Source organism: Humulus lupulus, chromosome 8, assembly GCF_963169125.1.
Source record: "Humulus lupulus chromosome 8, drHumLupu1.1, whole genome shotgun sequence".
Taxonomy (NCBI): domain Eukaryota; kingdom Viridiplantae; phylum Streptophyta; class Magnoliopsida; order Rosales; family Cannabaceae; genus Humulus; species Humulus lupulus.
In genome coordinates this window covers 14617250-14644888 of record NC_084800.1, presented here as the reverse complement: position 1 = coordinate 14644888, position 27639 = coordinate 14617250, and the positions used below count along the sequence as shown (strand labels likewise).

General features: G+C 32.6%; 1 protein-coding gene and 1 long non-coding RNA gene across 3 annotated transcripts; one reads left to right on the top strand and one right to left on the bottom strand.

Moving 5' to 3' along the window:
* Positions 1–13966: 13966 nt before the first annotated feature.
* LOC133794713 (uncharacterized) lies at positions 13967–14370 on the top strand. Its single transcript, XR_009875301.1, has 2 exons — positions 13967–14004; positions 14153–14370. It is a non-coding gene; the product is annotated as an uncharacterized LOC133794713 (long non-coding RNA).
* Positions 14371–14483: 113 nt separating this feature from the next.
* LOC133794711 (cellulose synthase-like protein E6) lies at positions 14484–24495 on the bottom strand. Of its 2 annotated transcripts, XM_062232083.1 has the most exons (9): positions 24077–24495; positions 22919–23240; positions 22540–22647; positions 16873–17016; positions 16573–16704; positions 16258–16470; positions 15939–16166; positions 15364–15711; positions 14484–15209 (listed from the first exon to the last, which is right to left on the bottom strand). In XM_062232083.1, the coding sequence occupies exons 1-9, from the start codon at positions 24388–24390 to the stop codon at positions 14661–14663; spliced, it is 2358 nt and encodes a 785-aa protein (XP_062088067.1). In that variant the 5' UTR covers positions 24391–24495; the 3' UTR covers positions 14484–14660. The 2 variants fall into 2 exon arrangements, with proteins under 2 accessions (XP_062088067.1, XP_062088068.1); XM_062232084.1 differs by lacking the exon at positions 22540–22647 and having other exon boundaries at positions 24077–24494.
* Positions 24496–27639: the final 3144 nt, after the last annotated feature.

The window sequence follows — 27639 nt, the reverse complement described above, 5'->3', positions numbered from 1 at the left end:
CATATGTGTTTTTGTAAATCTCTTGTCCTGATTGGAAGAAATTTGATGAGCATATATTTTTTTTGTATTTTAGAGAATGATCGTTATAAGTCCTATATTTTGTTGGAATAAAAAACCATATTTGAAAAATTATAGATCATCCAATTTATATTTGATCAAATCATTATCATTGTATGAGCATTCCTAATCCAGTTTCTTTTTCAGGCTCCATTTTGGAAAAGAGCTACCTATATTGATGTGTGAAAGCCGACACTGAGTAAGTTGGTACCAGGTAATTAGCAATTATATTGGAGGATACTCTACCAGCGTAAAGGGATACCATCAGTATAAGAGTTATAGCCTCCATTATGGTTACAATTGGAAAAAGGCTAAAAATCGCCAAATATGGGCAATGACCCTAGCTTTAAAAGGCCAAAAAGAAACGCCAAATTGCTTACACATGCACACACATATGCATGTTCTAGACTGTGTAAGATGGTTGTAAGACTCATACATATAATGAATTAACTCAAATATGTTTTGTGATTGGTATATTTTTCGAATTATGGTCTCTTAGTATTTGAATTATAACTCATTTCTCTAATTTGTGAAAAATATGGTTATGTTGTTTCTTCTGAACAGGACTTGGCATTTACATGGACACATATGGTATGGCAATTTACACTTTATTTTCAGCAATTTTGTAATAAAAAGTAATAAAAAAATAAAATTTGAAAAATAAAATCTGTTATCTACTGCGTACTTAAAAAAAAAGGTTTGAAAAATTAATTTATGCAATTTATTTGTTTTATCTCAATATATTCTAAAAATATTCAAAAGTTTCCAATTTTGAGGTGTGACAGAATTTGTTTTAAAAAGGGAGATATTTTGGCATTTATCACTAAAAATCCGGTTACCCATTCTTGAACTTGCCTCATTTGTGTTCCGAATACTTTATATATTCGGAGTCCCTTTGGTTGTTTTATAATCAGTGTTCTCTTGTTAAATCTCTCACATATAACTGAAGTGTTTAGGGTTTCTTTCTTTGTGTGTTTCACTTGTTTCTCTCTTAGCAGCCATGAAGACTCGAGGCCGTGGTTCATCTTCCAAGTCCGTGAAGTCTCAGCAGGAGACACTTCCTGAATCTGTTCCCACTGCTACTCCTTCGGTCCCAGCATCAATCCCTGCTGTCTCTCCTACTCCAGGCTGTCGTTCTAAAACCACAGCAAGAAAGAAGGTTCTTGCTCTTTCGGGTCCAATAAGTTCATCTGTTCTTGGTGGTTCTAGCAAAGGAGTTACGTTCCCGAATTTGGATGCTGAGCCAATTCCAGCCTCGGCGGTTTCACTCGCCTCTCCCGAAGGTCAAATAAAAGCCAAACCAGCCTTGGCAACTAATCAGTCCAAATCAATTTCTACTGAAGATGTGTCTGCTCCATCTGATCATGACTCTGAATCCTCACTATCTCCTGATGTGTTGACACCCAAGGCAAAGGGCAAACGTAAGTCCAAAGCTGTTGGGTCGAAGAAAGGGAAAAAGGCCAAAGTGGCTCAATCTAAAGGTACCAGCTCCATCTCTAATTCATCTCCTTTATCTCGTTTTAAATTAAAGGCCAAAATCAATCCCCCCCCCCCCCCCCCATGCACCTCGTCGGAGGATGTCTCTCCCGAGACGGAAGACTCTCAGCCTGAGTTGGACCCTTCTTTGACCGAGCCAAATCCTGAAGTTCCTCTTGATGATTTGGCTGAGGAGACTGACTCTGAAGAAGACCCATCTGAAGCCTCTCCTGTTGCATCGGACCCAAAAGGCACCACTCCATTGGCATTTCCCGAATTGTCTTCCAAACTTGCGAAGCAAAAAGGTGCTCTTGTCCGTACCTCAGGTTCTTTCAAAGCCCATTCTCTTATATTCTGTTTTAATGACAATGAGAAGAACATGCAATTTTATGACCATCGTCATTTTATAAGTGAACGCAATTTTATTTTTGCTCCTCATCGTGTTTATGGGGTATTTCTTACTTTAGAGGAAAGAGGTTGGTTGCGATCCTTGTTTGGATTTGATGGGTTTGTGCCTCGGGTTGTTAAAGAATTTTATGCAAATTTGAATGATGAGTTATTAGACCAATCTTCTTTTATGTACCATAAAGTTTATGTTAGGGGTCATTGGTATAATTTTAGCCCGTCCGAAATTGCTAAGGCTCTCAATCTCGTCCCTATGGAGATTGATGATTCTATTGAATTTGCAAAGGACCAAGTTTTGTCTGAACTGGTTGGTCAGGCTATGGTGTGGGAACCGAGCACCTCTCTTCGAGTCACCGATCTCATTCATTTCTATGGTGCTCTTTTCAAATTTGCTATGTTTAATTGGATGCCTACCACACAATCCTCCACCATCACTCAAGATATGGCCTTCCTATTGTTCAAAATTGGTACTGGAGTCACCATAGATCTTGGAGCTGTTATTTTTGACCAAATCATGTCTCTAAGTGGTGCCAAACGTAAGGGGCAACACTTGCTGTTTCCACAGGTCATTTACAAACTTTTGGACTCTCAACGTCCTCTAAAGAAGTCTCATGAGACCTTGACTTCTCCCCTGGTTGGTCCCACCTATACAGTCAAAGATGATCATCCTCCATCCACAGCTCGGAAAGTCAAAGGAAATAATCTTGCTGGTCTTGCTTCTGGAAATGTTGTGACCGAATCTCCTGCTGTCCCGACAGATCTTGCTGCTGTCCAGACCAGAATTACAAGTCTATCTGACCGGTTCTCTCTCATGGAGGAGACTCAGCGCCAAATTCTTACTTCATTGGCCATTCTCCATGCATCCAGCTCTCATGCCCCATGATGATCTCAGTACCTTTGATCTATTTTTCTTTTGTTAGTTGTAAAAGAACACTTAATGTGTCTTTCTTTTGGTTTCATTTACTTGTTCTTTGGCATTTTTTCAGACAATGAGGGGGAGAGAGTGACTCAATTTTTGATACTTTGATTATGTTAACCTGCTGGTTCTTATTGGTTTCTTTTGTTAACTGTGCTTTGGTTATCTTTCGCAGGGGGAGTCATTTTTTGATTATTTTGTGACTCTTATGATTTTAAGCACTTACTTGTGTTTTGCAGGGATCTTTTAAAAATAGATATTCCTTGTCTATAAAATTGCCAAAGGGGGAGATTGTAAATCCCATAATTGGCATTTTTATAGAAATATCTTTTTTTCTTAAAAGAGAAATTGGTTGATTTAATTGTTTCCTTTTATTATAATTTTCGGAAATATTTGTTTTCCTTTTATTATAATTTTCAGAAATAGTTGTTTTCTTTTATTATAATTTTCGGAAATATTTGTTTTCCTTTTATTATAATTTTCGGAAATAGTTGTTTTCCTTTATTATATTTTTCGGATTTATTTGGAAATATTTGGTTTCCTTTATTCCAATTTTCGGAAACCCTCTTTTCTTTTGTGTGATTTTTGGTCAATAATATGCTTCCTTATTTAGCATATATTGTCTCATTTTTTTTATAAAGGAAACAAAATTTATTGCAAATATTAAGTACTTACCCAAAGTTATTTTTGGATTATTTGCTGATATATTTTCGTGCAGCTCAAGGATTGCAATCAGGAAACTGGTTCTTAATGTCATTAATTATTGTTTCCTTTTTGAGCTTGTTTTGATCTGACACAGGTCTGAGCTGTCCCCACCGATATCGCATCTGTCGGATCAGCATCTTCTAAATAAGGCAACTCTTCGACAATCAAGAATAACTTCTGTGATTCTTGCCTTTATTAGAAGAATTCTTTCTCTGCCTTTGTGAGCACGAAAAAGACTCTATAAATAGGGCTCTAAAGGCAGTGAGAAAAGTGAACTCTTTGTTGCATTATTCGTGAGATTTATTGTAATATTTGTGAGAGTTCCTCTTTGTATACAAGATCATAAGTATTCATGTGATCTTGTAGAATTATGTGTGTTTAGTTTTTAGTGGTGAGTTTATACCATGTTCATGAGTGAATACACATTGTAATTTGAACACAACGTTTATAGTCTTCGGGAGAAGATTTTTACAAGCCTTGCGTCGGGAGGATGCAAGCACTCGTTGGCCATTGAAGGGAGTTCAAGTGGTTGAGCGTTTCAATCAAGATCAGATTAGTGAAGAGAAGTACAACAAGTTGCGGCAAATCTCAAGAGGGAGTCTTGTTTTGTTTAAGTCAATGTTTTTGTACTTGTGATTCTTTATTAATTGGTTTTATTCTCTGGGCGTGGCCTCAAGGAGTAGGTTATCCGAAAAGGTTTCTGAACCTTGTAAAAATTCGTTGTGTTCTTTATTGTTTTGCACTGTCTTTTATTGTGTTCAGTTTCTGTCGTGATAAGTGTGGTTTCTGTCCTGATAGAACTGTAATCTGTGTAAACAGTTAATTACCATTCCGCACTTTAATTAATTCACTTGGTTTAATTAATTTGGTAATTACTAAAAATGGAATTTCAGAATTGTTTGACTTGTTGTTCACAGATGGTTAGATCACTATTATAGGGGAAATGCTGCTCGATTTTGTCTAGAATTATGTATTCTATTATTATATTTGTGTTGTGTTCTGGTTATTTGATTGGATTTGATTAGATTGACATATGGTTATGTTACTAATATATATATTTTTTGTTTAATTTTTCATAGACATAGGAGAGGATATAGATAGACCTGGACGTTACTTGAAGAAAGATGTATGTATATAAATTCATAAAAAGTTTACGGTTTATTTATTATTAAAATATATATAATCAAAAAATAATAATTAAATATATATATTGTACTTTATATTTTTTGTTGCTAAACACTATGCTACACCAGCACAGATTAATGAAATGCGACAACAGTGGGCGAACGATATGCTATCGATAGTTCAAAGTCATCGTCCCAAAAAATAGGTTTTTGTTGTTTACTTTTTCTATCTTGCTATATGTCTAGCTAGCTAGTGTAATATTTGTTGATTTTGTATGTGTAACAACAAATATTACTTTTTTGTATTTTTAGCTAGTTAAAACATATTATATACACATTTCGGTTTTATTAATGAAAATTCACATTTTAAATTTGCATATAATTTAGATTTTTTAATTAATATATTTAATTTCATTTAAAAAAATATATATAATTAGATAATCTAAAAATAATTATTTAATTAATTAATATTTTTTTAAAATACAAAAATTAATGATGACTCCCAGGAGGAGACGTTGAATGTGTTAGAGAATATATTTTTATACTCAATGGAAATATGGAAAAACCAAAATACAACTCTATGCAAAAATACAATAGAAAATGTAATTGATTAAATAAACATTACAACTCAATTGCTCAAAATACAAGTAAATACAAAGAGGTAGAAGAAGAATATTACAAACTCAAAACAATAATAATACAAGTAAATAAGATCAACAAGATCAAAAGAATGAAAATAAAATCAATAAAAAGAACAAACTCTCACTCAACCAAAGTGTAGAATAGTGGGGATCACCAACTTGAACAAAGTTCAAAACCTTTGTCCAAAAGCTTATTTCTCCCTATTCTCTAAGCACTAAGGGATCCCACTAGGAAATAGCTCTCTGGAATTATCAAGTCTCTATGGTGTATTTTCCAACCAAGTGCTTTGTGGATGGAAAATTGTGTGTGTCTTACATGTGAGCATTGGCTCCTATTTATAGAGTTTTGAGACACTCTTTGAGTTTCAAATTCCACTAACCCCCATGGCTGTTACCAATGATTAATTGGATGTTTATGGAATTAAAATAGAGATTTGAGAGTTAGCTGTTGGAAACGTTCAAAATTTAATAAAACCGAAGTTTGGAAAATGTTGTCAGCCGCTCAGGCTGCGTCCTGAAAAACATGGGCCGCAGCCGATGATGTTTTATGCCTCTTGGGTCGCAGCCTGAAAAACATAGGCAGTGGTCCAAGTCGTTTTTTCAGCAACCAATTTTCCAAATTTGCCAAAACGTTCCAAATTCATTCCCACTTGATTTTGTAACTTCCATACACATTATGGGAGTTAAAATCACATCTCTAACAACCATATCTCTTATGGCTTTTGAGAAATTCAAATCAAAATGTGTAATATAAAATCTACACATTATTGGGTAATATTTGGTAGTTACAAGTTTTTTTTTTTTTTTGTAACTCCAAAATATGTCACATTTGCCACACACATGTGTCCAATTTTTGTGACTCTCAATAATATGTTACAAGGTGTGACAAATCACATTTGTGTGACAAATCAAATTATGTCACATTATTTAATCTAACATTATATAAGTTAAAATAATATAACAGAATGTCTACAAAGTCTTCCCATGGGAGTCATCATAGGGCCACTTAAGATGACTCATTCAACAACGCCTCTCATAGGGGAGACATTAAATGTCTACAGTGTCTTTCGCATATAGCCATTAAATGCCTATTTTTTTGTAGTGTCGGTCTGTGTGTGCATGTCGTGATTGGTTGATCTAGGGGTTTAAAAGGGTGCTACTTATGCATTGTTGTTATAAAAGCCTTTAACCTTTGGTTTTATGTTGTTTATTAAACATTAATTTGTACTTACGACGTTCATGTAAAACATATTTATTTGAAATACCAAGATCTCAAGTTGCATGTCTGTAAAAATGTGTTAATTCATGTTTCTTTCAATAAAAGTTTTGTTTCTTTTAAAAGAGATTTATGTAAACATTAATTTACTTAAATATGGATTATTTAGTAAATTAATGGATTTTAAGTCGGGTCGTTATAGTTTTCTTCGTAGGTACAGCTCGCAATGCATTTCAGCTTTGGTCCATTTGCTCACTATCCTTATCTACATTTTTTTACTCTTCCAATATTCGAATATTTCAGGAAAGCCTTAACGTACATGGTGGGGCTGTATCATTGGGACACCCATTAGGATGCAGTGGAGCTCGTTTCTTGGTCACATTGTTAGGGTAATCTATAAGCTTCCCCTCTCTTGCATTGCATTCCTAGTTTGACATTCTAATATCATTTATATAGTTCTCTGGTTTTGTTTACATGTTTTCTTAATGATCTAAAATCATTGTTCATGGTCATATCTATGCTTATGCTTTCTACATATACTCGTGTGAAGTGATCTCGTGTTTGTCATTTATGTTAGAATTTTTAATACACTTAAATAACATGAACAAACAATAATCTCCAACACATAATCCAAAATCATGTCATTATAAATGCATATATGAGAAATCTTAAATCATAATTCTATAGATCCTTTGCTAAATTAAAGAAGAATATTAACACAAGAGTGGAAGCACTAACCTGAGGCCATTGTTGGAGATTGCACATATGGTTTAGATCTTCCTATATAATATGTATCTCTATGAGAGAAGCATCTCTCTTTTCATTTCTATTAATGGGATGACAGACAGAATAGAATGATACATATATATAGGGGACCACAACTCTAATTTATAATTAGTGATTTCCAATTTTTCCCATTATAAAATTAAAAATTCACTTTCTTGTTTCTACACATTAAATCCATGACATTTTAATACCCTATGATATTTATAACATAATTGGTCACTTAATTTTATATCACACTTTATAATAGCATTATACATTATACATATGTGCCCATAAAATGGGATTTTAATCCAACAATCTCCCACGTGGGCAACATATGTTTCCTTATAAATGTACAACCTTATGAGCTCACAATTTGCTATCATATAAAGGTATTCTTTAACAATCTCGTCCATCAACCATATCCATATAGGATCAAAGCAGTCTTTGTCATATTATTCATGACTAAACCCATCAATGGTCACATATACAAATACAGTCAAATGACATAGATCAATCATGGATGCGTAGCATGGAAATTACATGAAATGTGAACCAAACATGTCTATTTCCAACTGGTCCTCCTTAAACTTTAGCGAGGTCAGAATAACAAAAAAACAGAGTGAATGAACTGAAAAACTTAAATTCTGATCAGAAAATAACCAAATACATAATTGTCTGAAATAAACATAAAGCAAATAAAATACAAACTCCCACTAAATCATGATATCCTCAAACAATACCACACCCATATGAGCAATGTGCTCATGAAAGACCTTGGGTGGTAATCCTTTTGTGAGCGGATTCGCTATCATGGAGAGTGTCCCAATGTACTCTATGGATATTTGTCCACTTTGCACTCTTTCTTTCATAACTAGGAACTTTATGTCAATATGCTTTGACTTGGATGAACTCTTGTTGTTGTTGGAATACAATATTGCTGAATTATTGTCACAAAATAACTTGAGTGGTCTTTCTACATTCTCCAAAATGCGCAGCCTAGTGACAAAGTTTCGCAGCCATATTCCATGATTCGATGCCTTATAGCATGCTACAAAATTCTGCTGCCATAGTGGAAGAAGCTACAAGTGCCTGTTTGGCACTTTTCCAAGAAATAACTCCTCCAGCTAACATGTAAATATAGCTTGATGTAGAATTTCTGCTATCTTAGCACCCATCAAAATCAGAATCAGAATACCCTACGACCTCCAAATGATCTGATTTCTTATATGTGAGCATGTAACCTTTTGTTCTCTGAAGATACCTCATAAACCTCTTGGCTGCTATCCAATGGTCCACACCAGGGTTGCTTAAATATCTGCCTAACATTCCAACAATGTACGCAATATCCGGACGCATACAAACTTGAGCATACATCAGACTCCCAACAGCTGATGCATATGGAATCTTTTGCATTTCCTTAATTTCAAGGTTACTTTTAGGGCACTGACTAAGACTGAATTTGTCTCCTTTAGCAACAGGGGTATCACCTGGTCTACAATCTTGCATGCCAAATCTTTTGTGTACTTTATCGATATAGCTATTTTGTGATAATCCAAGAATACCTCGAGAACGATCTCGATGTATCTGAATTCCTAATACAAAAGAGGCATCCCCAAGATCTTTCATCTCAAAATGCTTTGATAGAAATCTCTTGGTTTGGTGCAATAAGCCTATATCATTAGTGGCAAGCAATATGTCATCGACATATAGAACCAAGAATATATACTTACTCCCACTGAACTTGTGATATACACAATTATCAACAACATTCATCTCAAAACTGAATGAGATAATTACTTGGTGAAATTTGTGATACCATTGACGAGAAGCTTGCTTGAGTCCATAGATGAATTTTGTGAATTTGCAAACCATATTCTTTGGGTCTCCCGACACAAAGTTTTCTGGTTGCACCATATAAATTGTCTCGTCAATGTCTCCATTGAGAAACGCGGTTTTAACATCCATCTGATGTAGCTCAAGATCAAGGTGAGGAACAAGTGCCATTATTATTCTAAAAGAATCTTTCAATGAAACTGGAGAGAAAGTCTCTGTATAATCAATGCCTTCTTTTTTAGTATAGCCTTTAGCTACGAGACACGCTTTATACCTCTCCACATTACCATTTGCATCCCTCTTGGTTTTAAATATCCATTTACAACCAATTGGTTTTGCACCATCTGGTAATGGGACAAGTTCCCAAACTTTATTGTCTTGCATAGACTTATATTATTCTTTCATGGCATCAAGCCACTTTTGAGAGTTAGAACTTTTAATGGTCTGATGCAAAATTGATTGGATCGTCTTCCATCATTCCATTGTCATCCTCATGTTCTTGAAGAAATACGACATAATCATTCGAAATAGCATTTCTTCTTTCTCTTGTGGACCTTCTTAATGGCTCTGGTTCTTGAGGTTGTTGAGTTTGTTCTTCTGGAACAATTACCTCATCTTGAATTGAGGGTTGTTCAACATTATCTTGTTGAGGTTTTGGATTCATTTCTTGAACAATGACAGGTGTAGAAGCCTGAACATTGTCAAAAATGATAGTAGGAACTGAGTTTGAACTCAATTCCTCCTCAAAAGCAATGTCTTTAGCCTTATTTCTCCCCCCAAACTCAACTTCCTAAAAAAAATGTTGCAGTTTCTGTCTCAAAAATGTTTTTAATTGTGGGATCATAAAACTTATAGCCCCTAGATCACTCAGAATAACCAATAAAGTAGCTGCTCACTGTTTTGGAGTCCAATTTCTTTTCATGTGGCTTATAAGGCCTTGCCTCAGCTGGACATCCCCAAATGTGAAAGTGTTTTAGACTAGGCTTTCTACCTGTCCAAAGCTCATAAGGTGTTTTTACAACTGCTTTAGTTAGTACTATTCAGAATGTAAGCTGCTGTCTTTAATGCTTCTCCCCAAAAGGGCTCAGGTAAGGTAGAATGAGCAATCATACTTCTTACCATATCCTTAAGATTCCTATTGCGTCTTTCAGTAACACCATTCATGCTAGGTGATCCTGACATGGTGTACTGTGGGACAATACCGCATTCCTCTAGGAATTTAGGACATTGTTTGCCTGAGCCATCATATCTACCGTAGTACTCACCACCACGATCAGATCTGACATTTTTAATCCTTTTGTTGAGTTGATTCTCAACTTCAGCTTTATAAGCTTTGAACACATCCAGAGACTGGGAATTTTCATGAATGAGATATAGGTACCCATAACGTGAGTAATCGTCTATGAATGATATGAAATATTCTTGTCCATTCCATGATGCTGTAGGGAATGGCCCACAAATATCAGTATGAATCCATTCTAAGACATCTAAAGATCTATTGGCACCTAATCTCTTAGTTTTGGTCTGTTTTTCCTTGATACAATCGACACAAACATCAAAGTCTGTGAAGTCAAGAGATTCTAAAATGCCATCAGACACAAGACACTCAACTCTACCTTTTGAGATATGACCTAAGCACTTATGCCATAATGACGCTGAATTTTCCTTATTTAATTTGCGTTTAGTACCATGTGATTCTACATGCAAGGTTTCATTATAGGATGCAATTGTTTCTAGCAAATAAAGGTTTTCATAAGCATTCAAGTAACCAGTTTCAACAACATTTGAATTTAAAGACAAACTAAACTGATTGTTTCCAAAAGAACAAGAATATCCAAATTTGTTCAACAAAGAAACAGAAACTGAATTCCGTCTAAAAGATGGTACAACAAAAGTGTCTTTCAAATCCAAATAAAAACAAGTTCCTAACAACAACCTAAAATGCCCAATTGCTTCCACTTCCACCGATTTTCCATCGCCCACGAAGATGTGTCTTTCACCATCACTTGGCTTTCGGTAGCTCAGGCAACCCTGCATAGAAACATTTATGTTAGTAGTAGCACCATAATCTATCCACCAAGTGTTCCTAGGTACTGAAGCTAAATTAACCTCAGAACATACCAAAGTAAGAATCATACCTTTCTTTGCACGCCATGCGTGATACTTGGCACAATCTTTTTCCACATGTCCAAGTTTGTTGAAAAAGTAACAACCTTCTGAATCCTTCTATTGTTTCTTTTGGGATGGACCCTTAGCAGCTTCATTCTCAGATTTCCTTTTCTTGCCCTTATCCTTAGAGGTAGTGGCCAAGTGAGCACTTTTAGTTTTGTCCCTTTTTAACCTTTCTTCCTCTTGCACACAGTGAGAAATGAGCTCATTGAGAGTCTATTTCTCATTTTGACAGTTGTAACTAATTTTAAATTGGTTAAACTGTGCAGGAAGCGTTAACAAAACCATAAGCACAAGCACATCATCAGAAAGCTCGATCTTAAGTGTCTTAAGCCTTGAGACAATATGATGCATTTCCATAATGTACTCCCTTACATTTCCTTGACCCTCATACTTCATGGTCATCAAATAACTTAGAAGTGTTGTCATTTCAACTTTATCGTTTTTAGCAAAACGTTCCTCAATTTGTTCAAGGAAATTCTTGGCCTTAGTAATCCCTTCGGATTCTGTGCCCCAAAAAGCTTCTGGGGTACTGTGTTTCATAATCATTAAACTCATGCGATTTGAACGATCCCACCTCTCAAAATTCGCTTTCTCATCACGGGTGCTTTCCTTAGTGAGAGGTGCAGGTTGTTCATCCCTTAATGCATGGTCTAAATCTATACATCCCAGGACTATAAGTAAGTTCCTTTTCCAATCCTTAAAATTGGTCCCATTAAGCATAGGAATAGAATTAATATTAGCAGATATTGAGGCAGCATAAGATGAACTAGCTGAATATAGAACAAAACAAATAAAACAAGCTCACATCAATATGCATAATCAAACAATAAATTCAAAATTTGGTTAATTCCATCTCAAGATACCAAGCACAACATTAATATTAAGTCTTTGGACAATAATATTAACTGTAAGTGATACTCTTGTTGTAGCAATCAAACATTGACAATAAATTATGTCAAACAATAAGTCAATCTTTGAACTAACATATTGCTCGCATAAAATACCTTATAATTGTCACACATTTATCACCACAGGTATGCATGAAACTTGGTCAAATATTAACTTACCTTTGGGCCAGTTAATAAATGCATGAATTACATACACACAATTATCTTGATATTTTAATTAATTTAATCTACACAAAAGAGATCACTTTGGTGATATTTTGTTTCAATTAATTAATTTAAAATATTAAATATTCTTGATAAAATATAAAACCAAAACCAAAACTAAATTTGAATTTAATTGTTACTGTATTATTATTATTATTATTTTAATGAAAATTATTACATATTCAATAAAAGTAAATAATAATAATAAAACAAAACTTAATATTCATATATGATTATATATTCGTATATACATAGAACAAAACAATAAATTTCTATAAATATATATACACATATCTTGTTATCATATAAAAAAAAAAAAAAAAAACCTTAACAAACCCGGCCTTTGTTTTCAAATTCTAGAAGAATCTTTAGCTGCATATATATATATATATATATATATATACCATTATTGTGTACATAAAAGTTGAAGCCATGATTATATATCTAAAACAAAAAAACTTTAACAAAATCATTTATATATAATCTCATAAAAGGTCGACAGTAATAATCTCAGAAGCATTTAATAGAAAGAGTCATATATCATATATAAAATATATACTGAAGCCAAAACAAGTGAGATGTTAAAAACAAATGATTTATAAATCATCAAAGAACACAACATAAAGGTATATGGCAATACAAAAAAATATCAACACATAATTTTGATCCATATCTAAACTTGCAACTGAGATATTATATACAAAACATATATCCGAACAAGAGAAAAAACATAATCATATGCATAAAAAAAATTCAGTGGCAATATTATTCAGAAAGATAAAAAAAAAAAAACTCTAACTATAGAAAATCCTCAAATTTCTATGAACAAAATCATCAAATCTTCAATAAATTCAGCAAATATGGCTCTAATACCACTTGTTAGAATTTCTAATACACTCAAATAACATGAACAAACAAAAATCTCCAACACATAATCCAAAATCATGTCATTATAAATGCATATATGAGAAATCTTAAATCATAATTCTATAGATCCTTTGCTAAATTAAAGAACAAGATTAGCGGAAACACTAACTTGATGCTATTGTTGGAGATTGCAAAGAGGATTTAGATCTTCCTATATTTCTCTTTTATTTTCTGTTGATGAGATGACAGACAGAATAGAATGATACATATATATAGGAGACCACAATCCTAATTTATAATTAGTGATTTCTAATTTTGCCCATTATAAAATTAAAAATTCACTTTCATGTTTCTACACATTAAATTTATGACATTTTAATACCCTATGATAACATAATTGGTCACTTAATTTTATATCACACTTTATAATAGCATTATACATTATACATATGTGCTCATAAAATAGGATTTTAATCCAACAATTTATTCTTATAAATTTCTGTTGAGAGTTTAGCATTTTTTGTGGAATAAAAGAGACATTGGTAACTATGCTCTCTGATATATTTTACTTGGAATTTCTGAAATAAGAATAATGTTGTTGCAGGTATTGAGACATAAAAATGGAAAGTATGGGGTTGGTGCCATATGCAATGGCGGGGGGGGGGGGGGGGGGGGGGGGGGGGGGAGCTTCTTCACTTGTTCTTGAGCTCATGTAAGACTTGTAATTGTTTTTGAGCTTATCTTGATTAAATTCTCCTGCTCGGATTTTTATTTTCTTCTTGTCATCTTGATTTGTTTTCAGTGTCTGAGAACTGAAAGCGAATTTTAATCTTTGCTCCCTTTGATTTTATTTTCAGCAGGTCGGTGTCAAGGATAGGACTTTCGTTCTTATGATCTTGAATTTATTGTTTACCATCATCCTAACTAGTATTATGCTTGTCCACCTCTTTATAATTTAAACTTTGTTACTGAAAACAAAAGTAGCAATGATAATTCTGTAATGGATCCATAAAAAAAAATCAATGTTCTCTGTTCCAACTTACCATGCCTTCAGTGCTCATGTCTTGCATTCTTTGTTCTTTCTAACCCTTCCCTTTCCTCCTCGTGCTTTTGTCTTCTGGAGGAGTAAGTTTCTCCTAGGTTTAAACATGTAGTATGTGAGCGATATAATCATCCATGAAAAGAAGCAGATTGATGAAAATTTTATTTTACTTATTTATTCTGGTGCATATAATGAGATTAGTCCAAAGAAGATGTCACACAAAGGTTCAGCTTATTCAATTTCAATACAAAGAGCAGAGTACTTCAAGCTGGCTTGACCAAGTACTCCTCTTAAATTAAAATTTTAAGTTATCTTTGCCAAAGATTCTAATAAAGAACGATCGAGAATGCCACTAGAGTGAGCATAACTGACTGGTAAATCACGGAGTTGGGCAGTCTACCCTTATCCTTTCTTAAAAAGATAGCTTGGTAAATTGGCAGGTTGATGAAAACCAACAGACCACAAAGAATAGCCTGCAGTGCAAATGGGTTAAGGCTCAGACTTTGCTCAGTGAAGACCAACCTCTTCAATCCCCAGATGAAACCCGTGGCATTGAGCATTGCAAGTGTCGTCAAGATGGTAAACATTGGTGAAGTAATACCAAACTCTATTAGCTCTTGCTTGTATCTCGCAGAAACATCGTCATCAACCACCTTTGCAGTTATGATGAAGGCTGCATCAGTGTATCCCAATAATAGCCTTAGCATGTGGTCCAAGACGGTGAAGAAATAGGAAGTTGTTCTGTTAAACAGCCACATTCTTTGATTATTCAACCATTCCCGGTATGTCCCTCCACACATCAAAAGTTCTCGAAGGCTGTACACCCGGTTGCCGAAGAAGACATAGAGAAATGGTGCAACCCATATGTTGGACATCTGCCATAACAAGGTACTATTCAATTTGATGCAGTATTCTACTTATTACCAATTGAGCTAGTCATAAGATAACATTTTACTGAGTTGAAAAAGTCCCAAGTTTGGAATGCATGAGAGTACCCTTATTTAGATTCCCAAAAGGTTAATTTGTTACCTGAGGAAATAATGAGATTCCTTTGAGCAGACAAAGTGTTGGCACAATGACATAGTAGAGTGAAGCGAAGCAGTTTAGGGACCATGGCAAGTAGATTAAGTATGAAAGTCGTAGTCTTAGGGGAATCTTTTTGTAGCCGTACGTCAAAGGACAATACTTTGAGAGAAAGATTTGAAGAAATCCTTCAGACCATCTCTTGTGCTGCACAAGTGTTTGGAGCAGTGTTGTAGGAGCAGCTCCTAGAAAGCCCTTTCTTTCTGGAATATAATACACTGATCTCCATCCTCTACACTGTATCACTAGTCCTGTTAACATGTCCTCCACTAAACACCCATACATCAGACCCATCTGCATCAATATATGTATGCACAAATATTAATAGATATAACAGAAATACCGCTCACCCTAATATCGCCACCATCTTTTCAACTAGTAAAAAATATTACATTAAAAAAATACTAGATTATTTGATGCATGTATACATAAAATCTCTATCTATTTTATATATAGGTTGTCATATGAAAGTTGAACATAATTTATTTGAAGGAGGGAGAATTGTACGTAAGAGCAACTACCTCTTTTCCCCACAGTGTGTTTTCTTCGTAGGTACAGCTCGCAAGAACTTTGCTTGCTTTTTCGAGAGCTTCTGCACTACTCCCCTCATCTTTATTCTTTCTTTTCCATTCTAGTATTATTTTACTCGCCTCATTGAATTTCTTACCAGAGAGAGATTCCCTTCTGTGAAAGCACCCAGTACCAATATAGCAAGGCCCTCCATTAGTGTCAAATCCTCGAAGCTCAACCTTGGGATTATCATGCACGGTCTTATCAAATAAAGAGTACGTCAAACCAAAAAAGAAAGGGTGCCTACTAATATAGAAGTACAAGGCTAACCTCCATTAGAACTCTCAAGGAGCTACTGTAAATATCATTCTCGGTGAGGTTCTCAAATGCCTGCGGAAATTGAACAAAGGCAAGCTCCTGGCCTTTCTTTTCATCCAAAAAGAAGCACATTGCATCTCTCACCGACTCCGAATTGTTCGAATACATGTCACAGTCCACGTTGAGAATTATCGAAGCATTGCTGATTTGCTCTGATACTCTTATCTAGGAGACAGAAAAATCACTTTTCAAATAAATTTTCTAAGCTATCCATTACTTTGATAAAATAATTATGGAACTAATTAATTATCTAAGTATCATTATAACCAATGAGTTCATGGCTCCTGCTTTGAAGTTATGGTGGTACTTTGGTCTCTTTTCACGTGCCAAATATACCAAAGTTGGCAAAGGATGTTCTTCAATGTCCACTGCCTTGGGGTCTCTTCCATCGATAAGAATCTATACAATGCATTAATGGTAATTACTTGTTACTTGTTATTTAATCTCAGCTGGAAGCTTTTACAAAGATCCTAATTTTCAACTATTTGAAAGTTAAATTATTATCATTAGAATTAGAATTTTAGTAGGATAGTAAAATATATATAGAGGGAATAAGAATGGTAGTACTTGAATAATGGTCTGATGATCAATTTTGCTTGAAAGAAAGACGTCCCACTCACGAAACTCCTTGTGTTCCCTTCGTATAGCTTCTGAAATTTTGCCAACCTTTGACGCACTTTCAATTCTTGTCTTCATCTCTTCATATAATTTCTATAATGAGAAAAATATATTATTTTTTAAATAACGGAAATTAATCTCCTTAATAAAAATATGACTACTGTACAAAAAAAAAGCTACTTCGTCTTTGAAGTATTTTTTTGATTTGATTTATCTTACAATTGTATTTCTTGTTAATTAAATGGAATTGCTTTCACAATTGCATTTTCAATCCGTTTATATCACTTCAATCGTAACCTATAATATATTATGATACACATTACTCAAATTAATACCCCGGTCTTATTTTACTTGACATGATATACTACAATTGCTGTAATTTAATATCTTTAATGTTAAATTATATATATATATATATATATAAAATCCAATACTGAATTACATAACCTATGATGCTAAAAAAATCCTATGATATATGCTAAACATCAGTACTCAATTATATCAATGTTCAACACCTAACCTATGATGCTAAACATCAGTACTCAATTTTATATGTACCAACACATACCTATCTAATCAAAATACCAAGCGAAACAAATAAGTCAATTAAATATTATATTTGTTTTTTTGACAAAAAACAATTATATTTGCTAATAATATAAAATCAATTAAATGCAAAAGAATCGTCTCTCCCAATCCCTGTCTTCCCCCTATAATCGGCAGCCATGTTAGATTTAAAAAAAAAAAATTAGTGAAATACAATTAACGGTGTGAGCTTTGGAAAAAAAATGCAGAAAACTTTTTTAACCGAGAAAAATAGTCAAATCACAAACAATATAGCAGTTGTTTTTTCTTTCTCGCCAAGTGAAAAAAAGTTATATTATATTATTTATATTCACACATCATTTACATATAACTTTTTCGTTTATGAAAATAAGGTAATTAAATATGATCGAGTACATTCAAAAAAATTAATAGCCTCTGATTTGTTTTGAGAAATTTCAAACATAGTAAATTTTTTTAATATACCAACATAAGTTATTATCTAAAATATATAACAATTTCAATTTTTAGACAAAAAATACTTCTAACATTCAAATACTCATTTTCTCTCTCAATCTGAATTATCTTTCTCTATCATCTCTCATTCTCTCACTTTCTCTCTCTCATTCAAATCTTGTAAATATCGAAAAATACCAAAATTAAAAATAAAAGAAAAAATCACCTGAAACAGATATTTGAGTGAAAAATATTAACTTCCAAAATTTTCGTCAAATTTTAGTGTAGAACATCAAAATTGCATCGCAAAAGCATTGTTGTGGCCAAAAATCAAGTTTTCATTATTGCATCGCAATAGCATCGAAATATCATCGATTTTGCATCGAAAAAACATTATTTTGCCCAAATCAGAAGTTTTTATGATTGCATCGCAAGAGAATCGAAACACTATCGATTTTGCATTGAAACACCATCGAAAAAGCATCGTTTTGGCAAAAACAATGATTTTTCGATACAAAATCATTGGTGTTTCGTGCTGTTGCGATGCAATCATGAAAACTTAATTTTATGCCAAAACGATGATTTTTCGATGGTTTTTCGATGCAAAATCTATGTTGTTTCGATGCTCTTGAGATGCAATCATGAAAACTTGATTTTTTTTGCCAAAACAATGCTTTTTCGATAGTGTTTCGATGCAATTTCGAAGCAAAATCGATGGTGTTTCAATGTAAAATCGATGGTGTTTCGATGCAATCACGAAGACTTGTTTTTTTTTGCCAAAACGATGTTTTTTCGATACAAAATCGATTGTGTTTCGATGTTGTTGCGATGCAATCGTGAAAACTTGATTTTTGGCCAAAAAGATGTTTTTTCGATGGTGTTTCGATGCAAAATCGATGGTGTTTCGATGCTCTTGCCATGCAATCATGAAAACTTTTGTTTTGGCCAAAACGATGGTGTTTCGATGCAATTTCGATGTAAAATTGATGGTGTTTCGATGCTCTTGCAATGCAATCATGAAAACTTTTGTTTTGGCAAATGATGATTTTTCGATGCAAAATCGATGATGTTTCGATGCTATTGCGATGCAATCATGAAAACTTGGTTTTTGGCCATTCTGATGCTTTTTCGATGAAATTTCGATGCGCTGCACTGAAATTTGACGAAAAGTTTGAAGGGTCATATTTTTTTCACTCAAATGTCTGTTTCAGATTTTTTTTTTTAATTTTGGTATTTTTTCGAGATCTACAATATTAGAATAAGAGAGAGTGAGAGAATGAGAGATGTTAGAGAGAGAGTTCAGATTGAGAGAGAAAATGTAAGTTTGAATGTTAGGGTATTTTTGTCTAAAAAATTGAAATTGTCATATATTTAGGATAATAATTTATGTTGGCATATTAAAAATTTTCATTAAGTTATCATGTATATAACATGAAATTTCCCTTTGCTTTGCAATTTTTTCAAAAATAAATTAAGGTTTTTGTAAAATCAAATGTAAGATTGAGAAGATCAATGCGTTTGTTTTTTCTTTTTGAGTGTCTTTATAGTTGGTTAGCTATATCTCATAATAATTATTAAATTAAAATGTGTGAAACTCAATATTGGATTACACCAATACTTGTGTTAGACACTATTTTTTTTTAGCAAATCACTGTGTTTGTTAGTTGTACTGTAATTGTAAAAGAAAAAAGTTGACATGGCACACAACTATTGGGACATCGGGATTAAGGCAGGTCTTAAGATTAGGGGTGGCAATTTGGGTCACGACACGATTAAGGTAAACACGAACACGACACGTTTAATAATCGTGTCGTGTTCGTGTTTGAGTTTTTGACATGTTTAATAATCGTGTCGTGTTCGTGTTTACCTTAATCGTGTCGTGTCATAATCGTTGTCGACCCATTTAATAATCGTGTCGTGTCATAATCGTGTCAGACACGATAACACGAATACTTTACATAGGTTTTCTGATTTTTTTCGTATAATTATGATTAATCGTGTCATAATCGTGTTATCGTGTTCGTGTTGTGTTGACCCGTTTAATAATCGTGTCGTGTTCGTGTTCATATTTTTGACACGTTTAATAATCGTGTCGTGTTCGTGTTGACCTTAATCGTGTCGTGTCATAATCGTGTCGTGTCATAATCGTGTCGACACGAATCTGACACGTTTACATGAATTGCCACCCCTACTTAAGATAGATGATAACTTCTTTCCATTTCAATTCATCAGATATATTTTTCTGTTTAGGATTTTGCATGAACTCTCAAACACTACATGCACCACATCAGATATATTTGCGTTTATGGTAACGACACTACTTTCCATTTTAAATTTAACCACACAAAATGCTATGTATATATGCTTCGGCGACCACAAGGTAATAATTTAGGGAAACTTGAGTTTTTATGCGTAATGAGTGTCTGAAATCAAAAAAAATATTAGGTCTTCTAATTACTTCAAAAAAATGTCAAATCTTTTGACAATACCCAAAATATTCCCTCCATAATTTTTCCCATCCGCTTCCTGTTCTCTCTTCCCTCTCTCCCTATCAACTCATTCCTCTCAACTATCTTTCTAGAAAAAAAATTCATGGGTAAGGTAAAATATAAGAGAACTCAATGTAATAACAAATATTTCTCACTTATGACACTAAAATATTGCATTTCGAACAGATCTTGACATAATTTTTGAGTTTTTTTTGTGATTTTTTTTCAAATCTAAAACTTTGAAATTTACAGAAAATCGACCTGGTTCAATGGTGCTTGATGCCAGCTTGATGGGGCCTTCAAAATCAAGATTTTCATGAAAACAAATCGATGTTGCTCGATGGTGGTTTGATGGTGCTCGATGTGATTCTTGCAAGATATGTAATTTTTCACTCGGGTGTCCGTTTGTGGTGATTTTTTTTTTGGTATTTTTTCAAGATCTACACGTTCGAGATGTGTATATACACATTTGGAAAATGTAAATCTTGAAAAAAAATGCAAAATGCAAAATATACCTCATGTTCAAGATATGTTTTGATATATTTTCAATATCTAAACTTTGAAAATATGTATGTGAACATCGAAAATGAGTAGATCTCAAAAAAATACCCAAAATAGACACCCGAGTGAAAATTTATGTCTCTTACAAGAATTACATCAAACCACCATCGAACAACATCAATTTTTTCATGAAAATCTTGATTTTGAAGGCCCCATCGAGTTGGCATCGAACACAATCGAGTAACCATCGAGTTGGACATGATCTTTGAGTTATTTTTCAGATCTGAAACTTTGAAATCTGTAGAAAATTGACTTTACTTGATTGTTGCTCGATGGTGCTCGATACCAACTCAATAGGGCCTTCAAAATCAAGATTTTTATGAAAAAGTTGACGATGCTCGATAGTGGTTCAATGGTTGCTCGATGATGGTTCGATGCAATTCTTGTAAGAGACAATTTTTCACTCTAATGTCCGTTTTGGGGTGATTTTTTTTTTTTTTAGTATTTTTTTTTAAGATCTACACATTTTAGATGTTCACATACACATTTTCAAAGTTTAGAACTTGAAAACATAGCAAAACATATCTTGAACATGATGTATGTTTTGCATTTTACATTTTTTTCAAGATTTACATTTCCCACATGTGTATATATACATCTCAAACATGTAGATCTTGAAAAAAATACCAAAAAAAAAAAAATCATCCCAAATGAACAACTGATTAAAAAATTATGTATCTTGTAAGAATCGCATTGAATACCATCGAACAACCATCGAGCAACATTGATTTTGTAATGAAAATCTTGATTTTGAAGGTCCCATTGAGCTAGCATTGAGCACCATCGAACCACGTCGATTTTGTGCAGATGTCAAAGTTTCAAATGTGAAAAAAAATCGCAAAAAAAACCAAAAAATTATGCTCAGATCTGTTCGAAATGCTATATTTTAGTGTTCTAAGTGAGGAATATTTTCTATTATATTGAGTTATCTTATATTTTACCTTACTCGTGAATTTTTTTTCTAGAAAGTGAGTTGAGAGGAATGAGTTGAGGTAGAGAGATGGAAGAAAGAAGAGGAACTGTATGGGAAAAAATATGGGAGGATATTTTGGGTATTGTCAAAAGAATTGACATTTTTTGAAATTATTTAAATGTCTAGCATTTTTTTTACTTAGAACCCCTCATTAAGCATAAAAACTCAAATTTCCCATAATTTGTAACAAAAAACTATAAAGATTTTTATATAAAATACTAATTTTTGCTAAAAAAATTATATTTTTATGGTCAAACAATTATTTTTTCTTTTAATTTTACTGTTAATTTTTTTTTTTTACATTTTTACAGTTTTGTCTTTTTTCTTTTTTTGTGTTGTTTTTAAGTTTTTTTTGTTGATGTTTAATTGTTATGATATATTTATATATATAATTTTTGTTATTTTTTAGTTTTTTTATTTTGTTGGTCCAGTTCAAGTTGTTTTTTCTAAAAACGGTATTTTCATAATTATGAAATTTTAAAAATCATATTTTTGAAAAATTAATTGTTTATTTTTTAAAGAAAAAAATAAGAACTATAAAAAAGACAAAAAAAAAATTGTGTATTTAAGAAAAAATCTCAAAATTATATATACCTTGATGGAGGCCCACTGACTATAATGATCATGATCGTGTGGTTGAGAAACTTTGGTGAAATAAGCCTCAGGCGATCTGTGCCTACTAGCCCTCAACTTGCTCTGTGCCTACTCTCACACGTATGTTATTAATATTATGTGGTTGTCGCCAACTCATAAAGAGTATTGGTATTTATCATATGGGGTTGCCACTCAATTTTTATTACTGATATCTCATATTATTAAATTCAAATATGTTGATTTCGAATTGCACCCATAACGACAGTAACTGTTATTGGGCACCAGTTGTACGCATTAGCATTGGGCATGCAAAATATAAATTGCTAGCCAGAAAACGGCGAGTTGCGTGTAGAGGAGAGGAGAGGAGGTAGATGTATACCTTGATGGAGGCCCAATGATAACGATGATCATCATCGAGTGGTTGAGGAGCTTTGGTGAAATAAGCCTCAGGCGACCTGGGTTCTACTCGGAACTTGTTGCAAAAGGGAAGCCATTCCTTGGAGAATTTAGAGGCCTCTAAGAGGGCATAAAATGTCAAGTCCGAAGCACCATCGTCCGAAAGGTACACACTAAGCTTCTCTGGAGGGTAGTCATAAGCCATCACTGACAACACCGTGTTCACTACCATTAACGGTGGCTCCGCCTTCGGGTCCGCAGTGCACACAAATATGTCCACGCCGGGCAAATCCTTCTCCCCATATCTGCTATCATCGGATCATACATTATTCGTGTATGCAGTTGTTGAAATATATATATATATAGTAGATACAACACGCTAGTTTTATTTATATAATTAATTAATTATTTTTATTAAATTGGTATTAATGTTATATAAATTTAAATAAATATCTTATTTTAATTAAATAATTTATTTATTTTTGTTTAATTTTATGTTTGTTCTAATTTTGAATTTAAGAGTGACAATAAGAGATTATATATTATATATTTAAAACTCAAATATTTTTAAGTGAAGATATTACCCCCAAATAAAAACACGTGAACCCCACGAGAAAATAGAACCCTCAGCTAAAAATATCAAAAATGACATACCAAATATGGGTATATCTCTACTTTCTCATTCCTACTTTAAGATTACCCCATATCAAACGCTCATATATGTTTAATCTAATATTAAATATTATACGTGAACTTTAAATTTACATTTCTTGCTAATTTTAAAAAAAATTATTACTAATTCACAGTAGATTATATTATATGTTTAATATAATACTATTCTAATATGTGAGTTTAAGTTTAATTAAATTTTATTTAAGTTGATTTTATTATTTTTAAATAATTATTATTGTAAAATATCTAAAAAAAATATTATATTTTAATTTTTTTAATTATTTATTTTATTTTATTTAAATTTAAGTGTTTACGTACTACTATTAAATATATAAAAATATTCTATTAAAGTTAATATTAAAAAAATAAAAAACAATTAAAACCATACATTATCTACCCACTTATTGCATTGCAGAAGATAGATGTATATATATACAGTGAGAGACAGAGAGATAATTAATAAGCTGACCTGATAGTTAGCCTGTCTTTGAAAGTGTGACGATGTACGGGATTCCATCGAACCACAAGTGTGACAAACCAATAAAGAGTAAACCAAAGCTCAGAGAGAAACAATCCAATCCAAGCCCATAATTTGATTCTGATGACGAGTACTGCACCTTCTTCTTTGGTTGGCAATGGCATATACCTTAATCTGTAGACAAAAATTGAGCATATCCCCACTAACATTGTTCCTACGAACAATCTAAATTGGGTACGGCTCTTGGCTGACTTTGTTTCGAAAAGAGGAAGATAATCACGATCATCACCATGATTTCTTCCCATATTCTACCACTTTTTAAGTTATCTATTCAAACTTTTGACAGGTATGTATAATGAGGAAGGGGACTAGTGAAACTTGTCAATATTTAAAAGAGTTCTGGTACTAGAACGTTTGAATGGTAGCAAGCAACACCATATATATGAAAAATAACTCCACTTGGGATGGGACGGTATATGTCGGTGACAAGTTGTGCTTGCTTGGGAAAGGCAACTAGCTAGTACGGTCTACGTCTTTAATAATCTGGGCCGCTAATATAAAGCTATCTAGACCAAAAAGCAGTGGCCCGTGGTTTGATTAGAAAATTGAGTGTTTTAAAATTTTGATTTTGAAATAAAAATCTAAATTTAGTTATTAAAAATATGTTTATGAAAGTGTGATTGTTTCATTGTCTGTAAACTGTTTTTGAATTTTAAAAAAAACTAAATCTGTAATTGGTAGTAAATTTGAAAATATAACAGAAACAGAATATGTGATTGGTTTAGCTCAATCTGAAGTTATTTTAATTTTAAATATTTTATATATATAGATTGTATGATATTAAATTTTGATTTATCAAATAGATTTAATTAAGTAAAAATTAATAATATTGATAAATCAAAATTAAAGTTTAATAATAGCGCATTGATTAGATTCATAATAATATTCCATTGTCACTAATTTTGGTTTTTTTCTAAATTAAAGTTACATTTTTTTCAATGTCTATATTCTTCTCATCTATCTAATTATAATTTTAACTATCACAATCTATGTTTTCATAAATAATGCTTCTTTTAAATTTATTAGTCCAAATTTTCAAAATCAAACATTTAAATCAAAAAATTCCAAAGATGTAAAGAAATTAGAGAGAGGGAGAGAAAGAGCTCATGTTAGATAATACGTAGAGAGACTACAATGGTGTGATGGTGTTGTGGGCGACAGTTATTTCAAACAAAAGATAAAAACAAAAGCATGCAAAACTTTTAGATTGGTATTCATCAAGCAGTCAAACACAAAGAAAAATTATCTAACAACAATAATTAAAGTAACATCATTATATTACAAAAGACGCCAAAGTCAATACCACCATATTCTATTCTCTAAATAATTATATATATATATATATATATTTAAAGTTCTAAGGGTATCAATTGAGTAAAAATGGTCAAAGAAAGAAACCTACCATTCATGGTCTTGTTTATATATATATATATATATATATACAAAACTAATTGGTACTACTTGGTATGATGATCTGCTATAGAAACAGAGAAAACTCTGGCCAATTTTTTTTTTTTTGACGATATTAATTTATTAATTGAAAATGTAATATGAATGATTGATTCTCTACAGATGCACTTGGGAAAGCATGCACCCAAATTCACGACAATTATACAAATTTTTTGACACCGAACATCTTTCTATTGGCAATGATGAAAGTAAAAACTATACAGTGGATCTTATAGCCAAATGGATGATGACTATGGATAGACGATGCCAAATATATTTCATTCCTTGGATTGTTGAGTAAGAACGAACTACTTTGTTGGGGTTTTATGCCCTAATTAAAACCCAAATTCTTTGTAATCTCATTTTATTATCAATAAAAGAATAGAAATCATTTTTTTTGACTTGGTCAATCACTTTGCTCACATGTTTTATTTTCATGGTTATTTGTTTAATATAAACTTCTATTAAATCCCGAGCATATAACTAATCTTATTTATAGTGACGTAATCACAGTGGAATATAAATATGATTATATGTTCAAAAATAAGTAAGTCCTAAGATTATTCAGTGCACCGGATTTACACTGACTTGCCAATCTACGATATGATCTACTTACACATTACAGTATTATGTTCTTTCCAGAACATTAGCAAAGTAGATAAGATCGGATGTATATGTTACATCGGACAGGACCGATATTGACAGTTGATAAGATAAGTAAACATGCCGTTGTTATCTATTCTAGTCATATCATATAGTTGACCATAGGTCAATTCAATCTCAATTCTGAGTGGTTAGTATTCTAACTGATTGTATTATTTGAGTTCTTTGACTTGTTCGTTACCAGCTTACCCTACGGACTAGCCCATACTTACATCTTGGGAAGTCGGTAGTATAATTGAGTAGGAGTGTTAATCATAGATATGAACATCTATAGCTTCTGATGAAGAAGTGAAACGATGGTTTCCTTTTAGTTTGGTTCAAGGTGTTAAATGATAGAGATCTCATTTCAGTAATTAAATTAGTTTACTGAAATATCATTTACAAGGAACTAAGTGTTTTAAGGATAAAATACAATGAGGGGTAAAACGGTATTTTAGTCTTATCTCATTGTAGACCGTCTATAGAGGATTGAGTGACAATTATGGTTGTAACAATGGATAATTAATAGCGTATCTATATTTGTTATAGAGCGTTCTATGAATTCAAGAGTGCAATTCCAAGCCTATAGTGGAGTCACGAGGAATTACTAAGTTAGTAAATTTATTTGTTAGATTTATGATAACTTATTGGAGCTTGATTTCATAGGCCCATGGTCCCCATTGTACCTTGGATAAAATCATCTAGATAGTCTCAATTAATTGATTTAATTATCAATTAGAATTATCAAAGTTAACCAGGTCAATTTTGGATAGTTTCACAGAGTTGTGTAATTTTGAGAAGAAAAGAGAAATTATGGCAGATTTATTAATTAAGATAAATTGATATCTAAATTAATAAATAAATTTAAATCAAGGTTCAAATTATAAATAATTAATTTGATAAAGGATTTAAATAATTATTTAATTAATTAAATCAATAGAAAATAATACAGGCCTTGATTTTAAGTCCAATGGGCTTATAATCAAATGGGAAACTTCACGGGCCTATAGCCCATGATAATTTCGACCTAGGGCTTCAAAATGGCTGTTATTTTATTGATTTTTTAATTAAATTAAATGGCCTAATTGAGTCTATAAAAGGAGTGCTTAGAGAGAAGATTTCAGAGACGACAGATAAGTCACAAGTCAGATTTTCTGATAGTTTTATATTCTCTCTAAACACAAGTCCTTTTCTAAGCCACTTTGTTATTTTCTCTTCTTCTCTCTATATCTATCTCATGTGTTGAGAATTGCCCACACTAGTCTAGGTGGTTCTAAGGATACATTGGAAGATCGTGAAGAAAATAGAAGATCGGTTCAGTTTCTTGATAATACTCTGCGACAGAAAGGATACAAGAGTTAAAGAAACTGAAGGAAGGACTCTTAATTCTGCTGCGTATACTG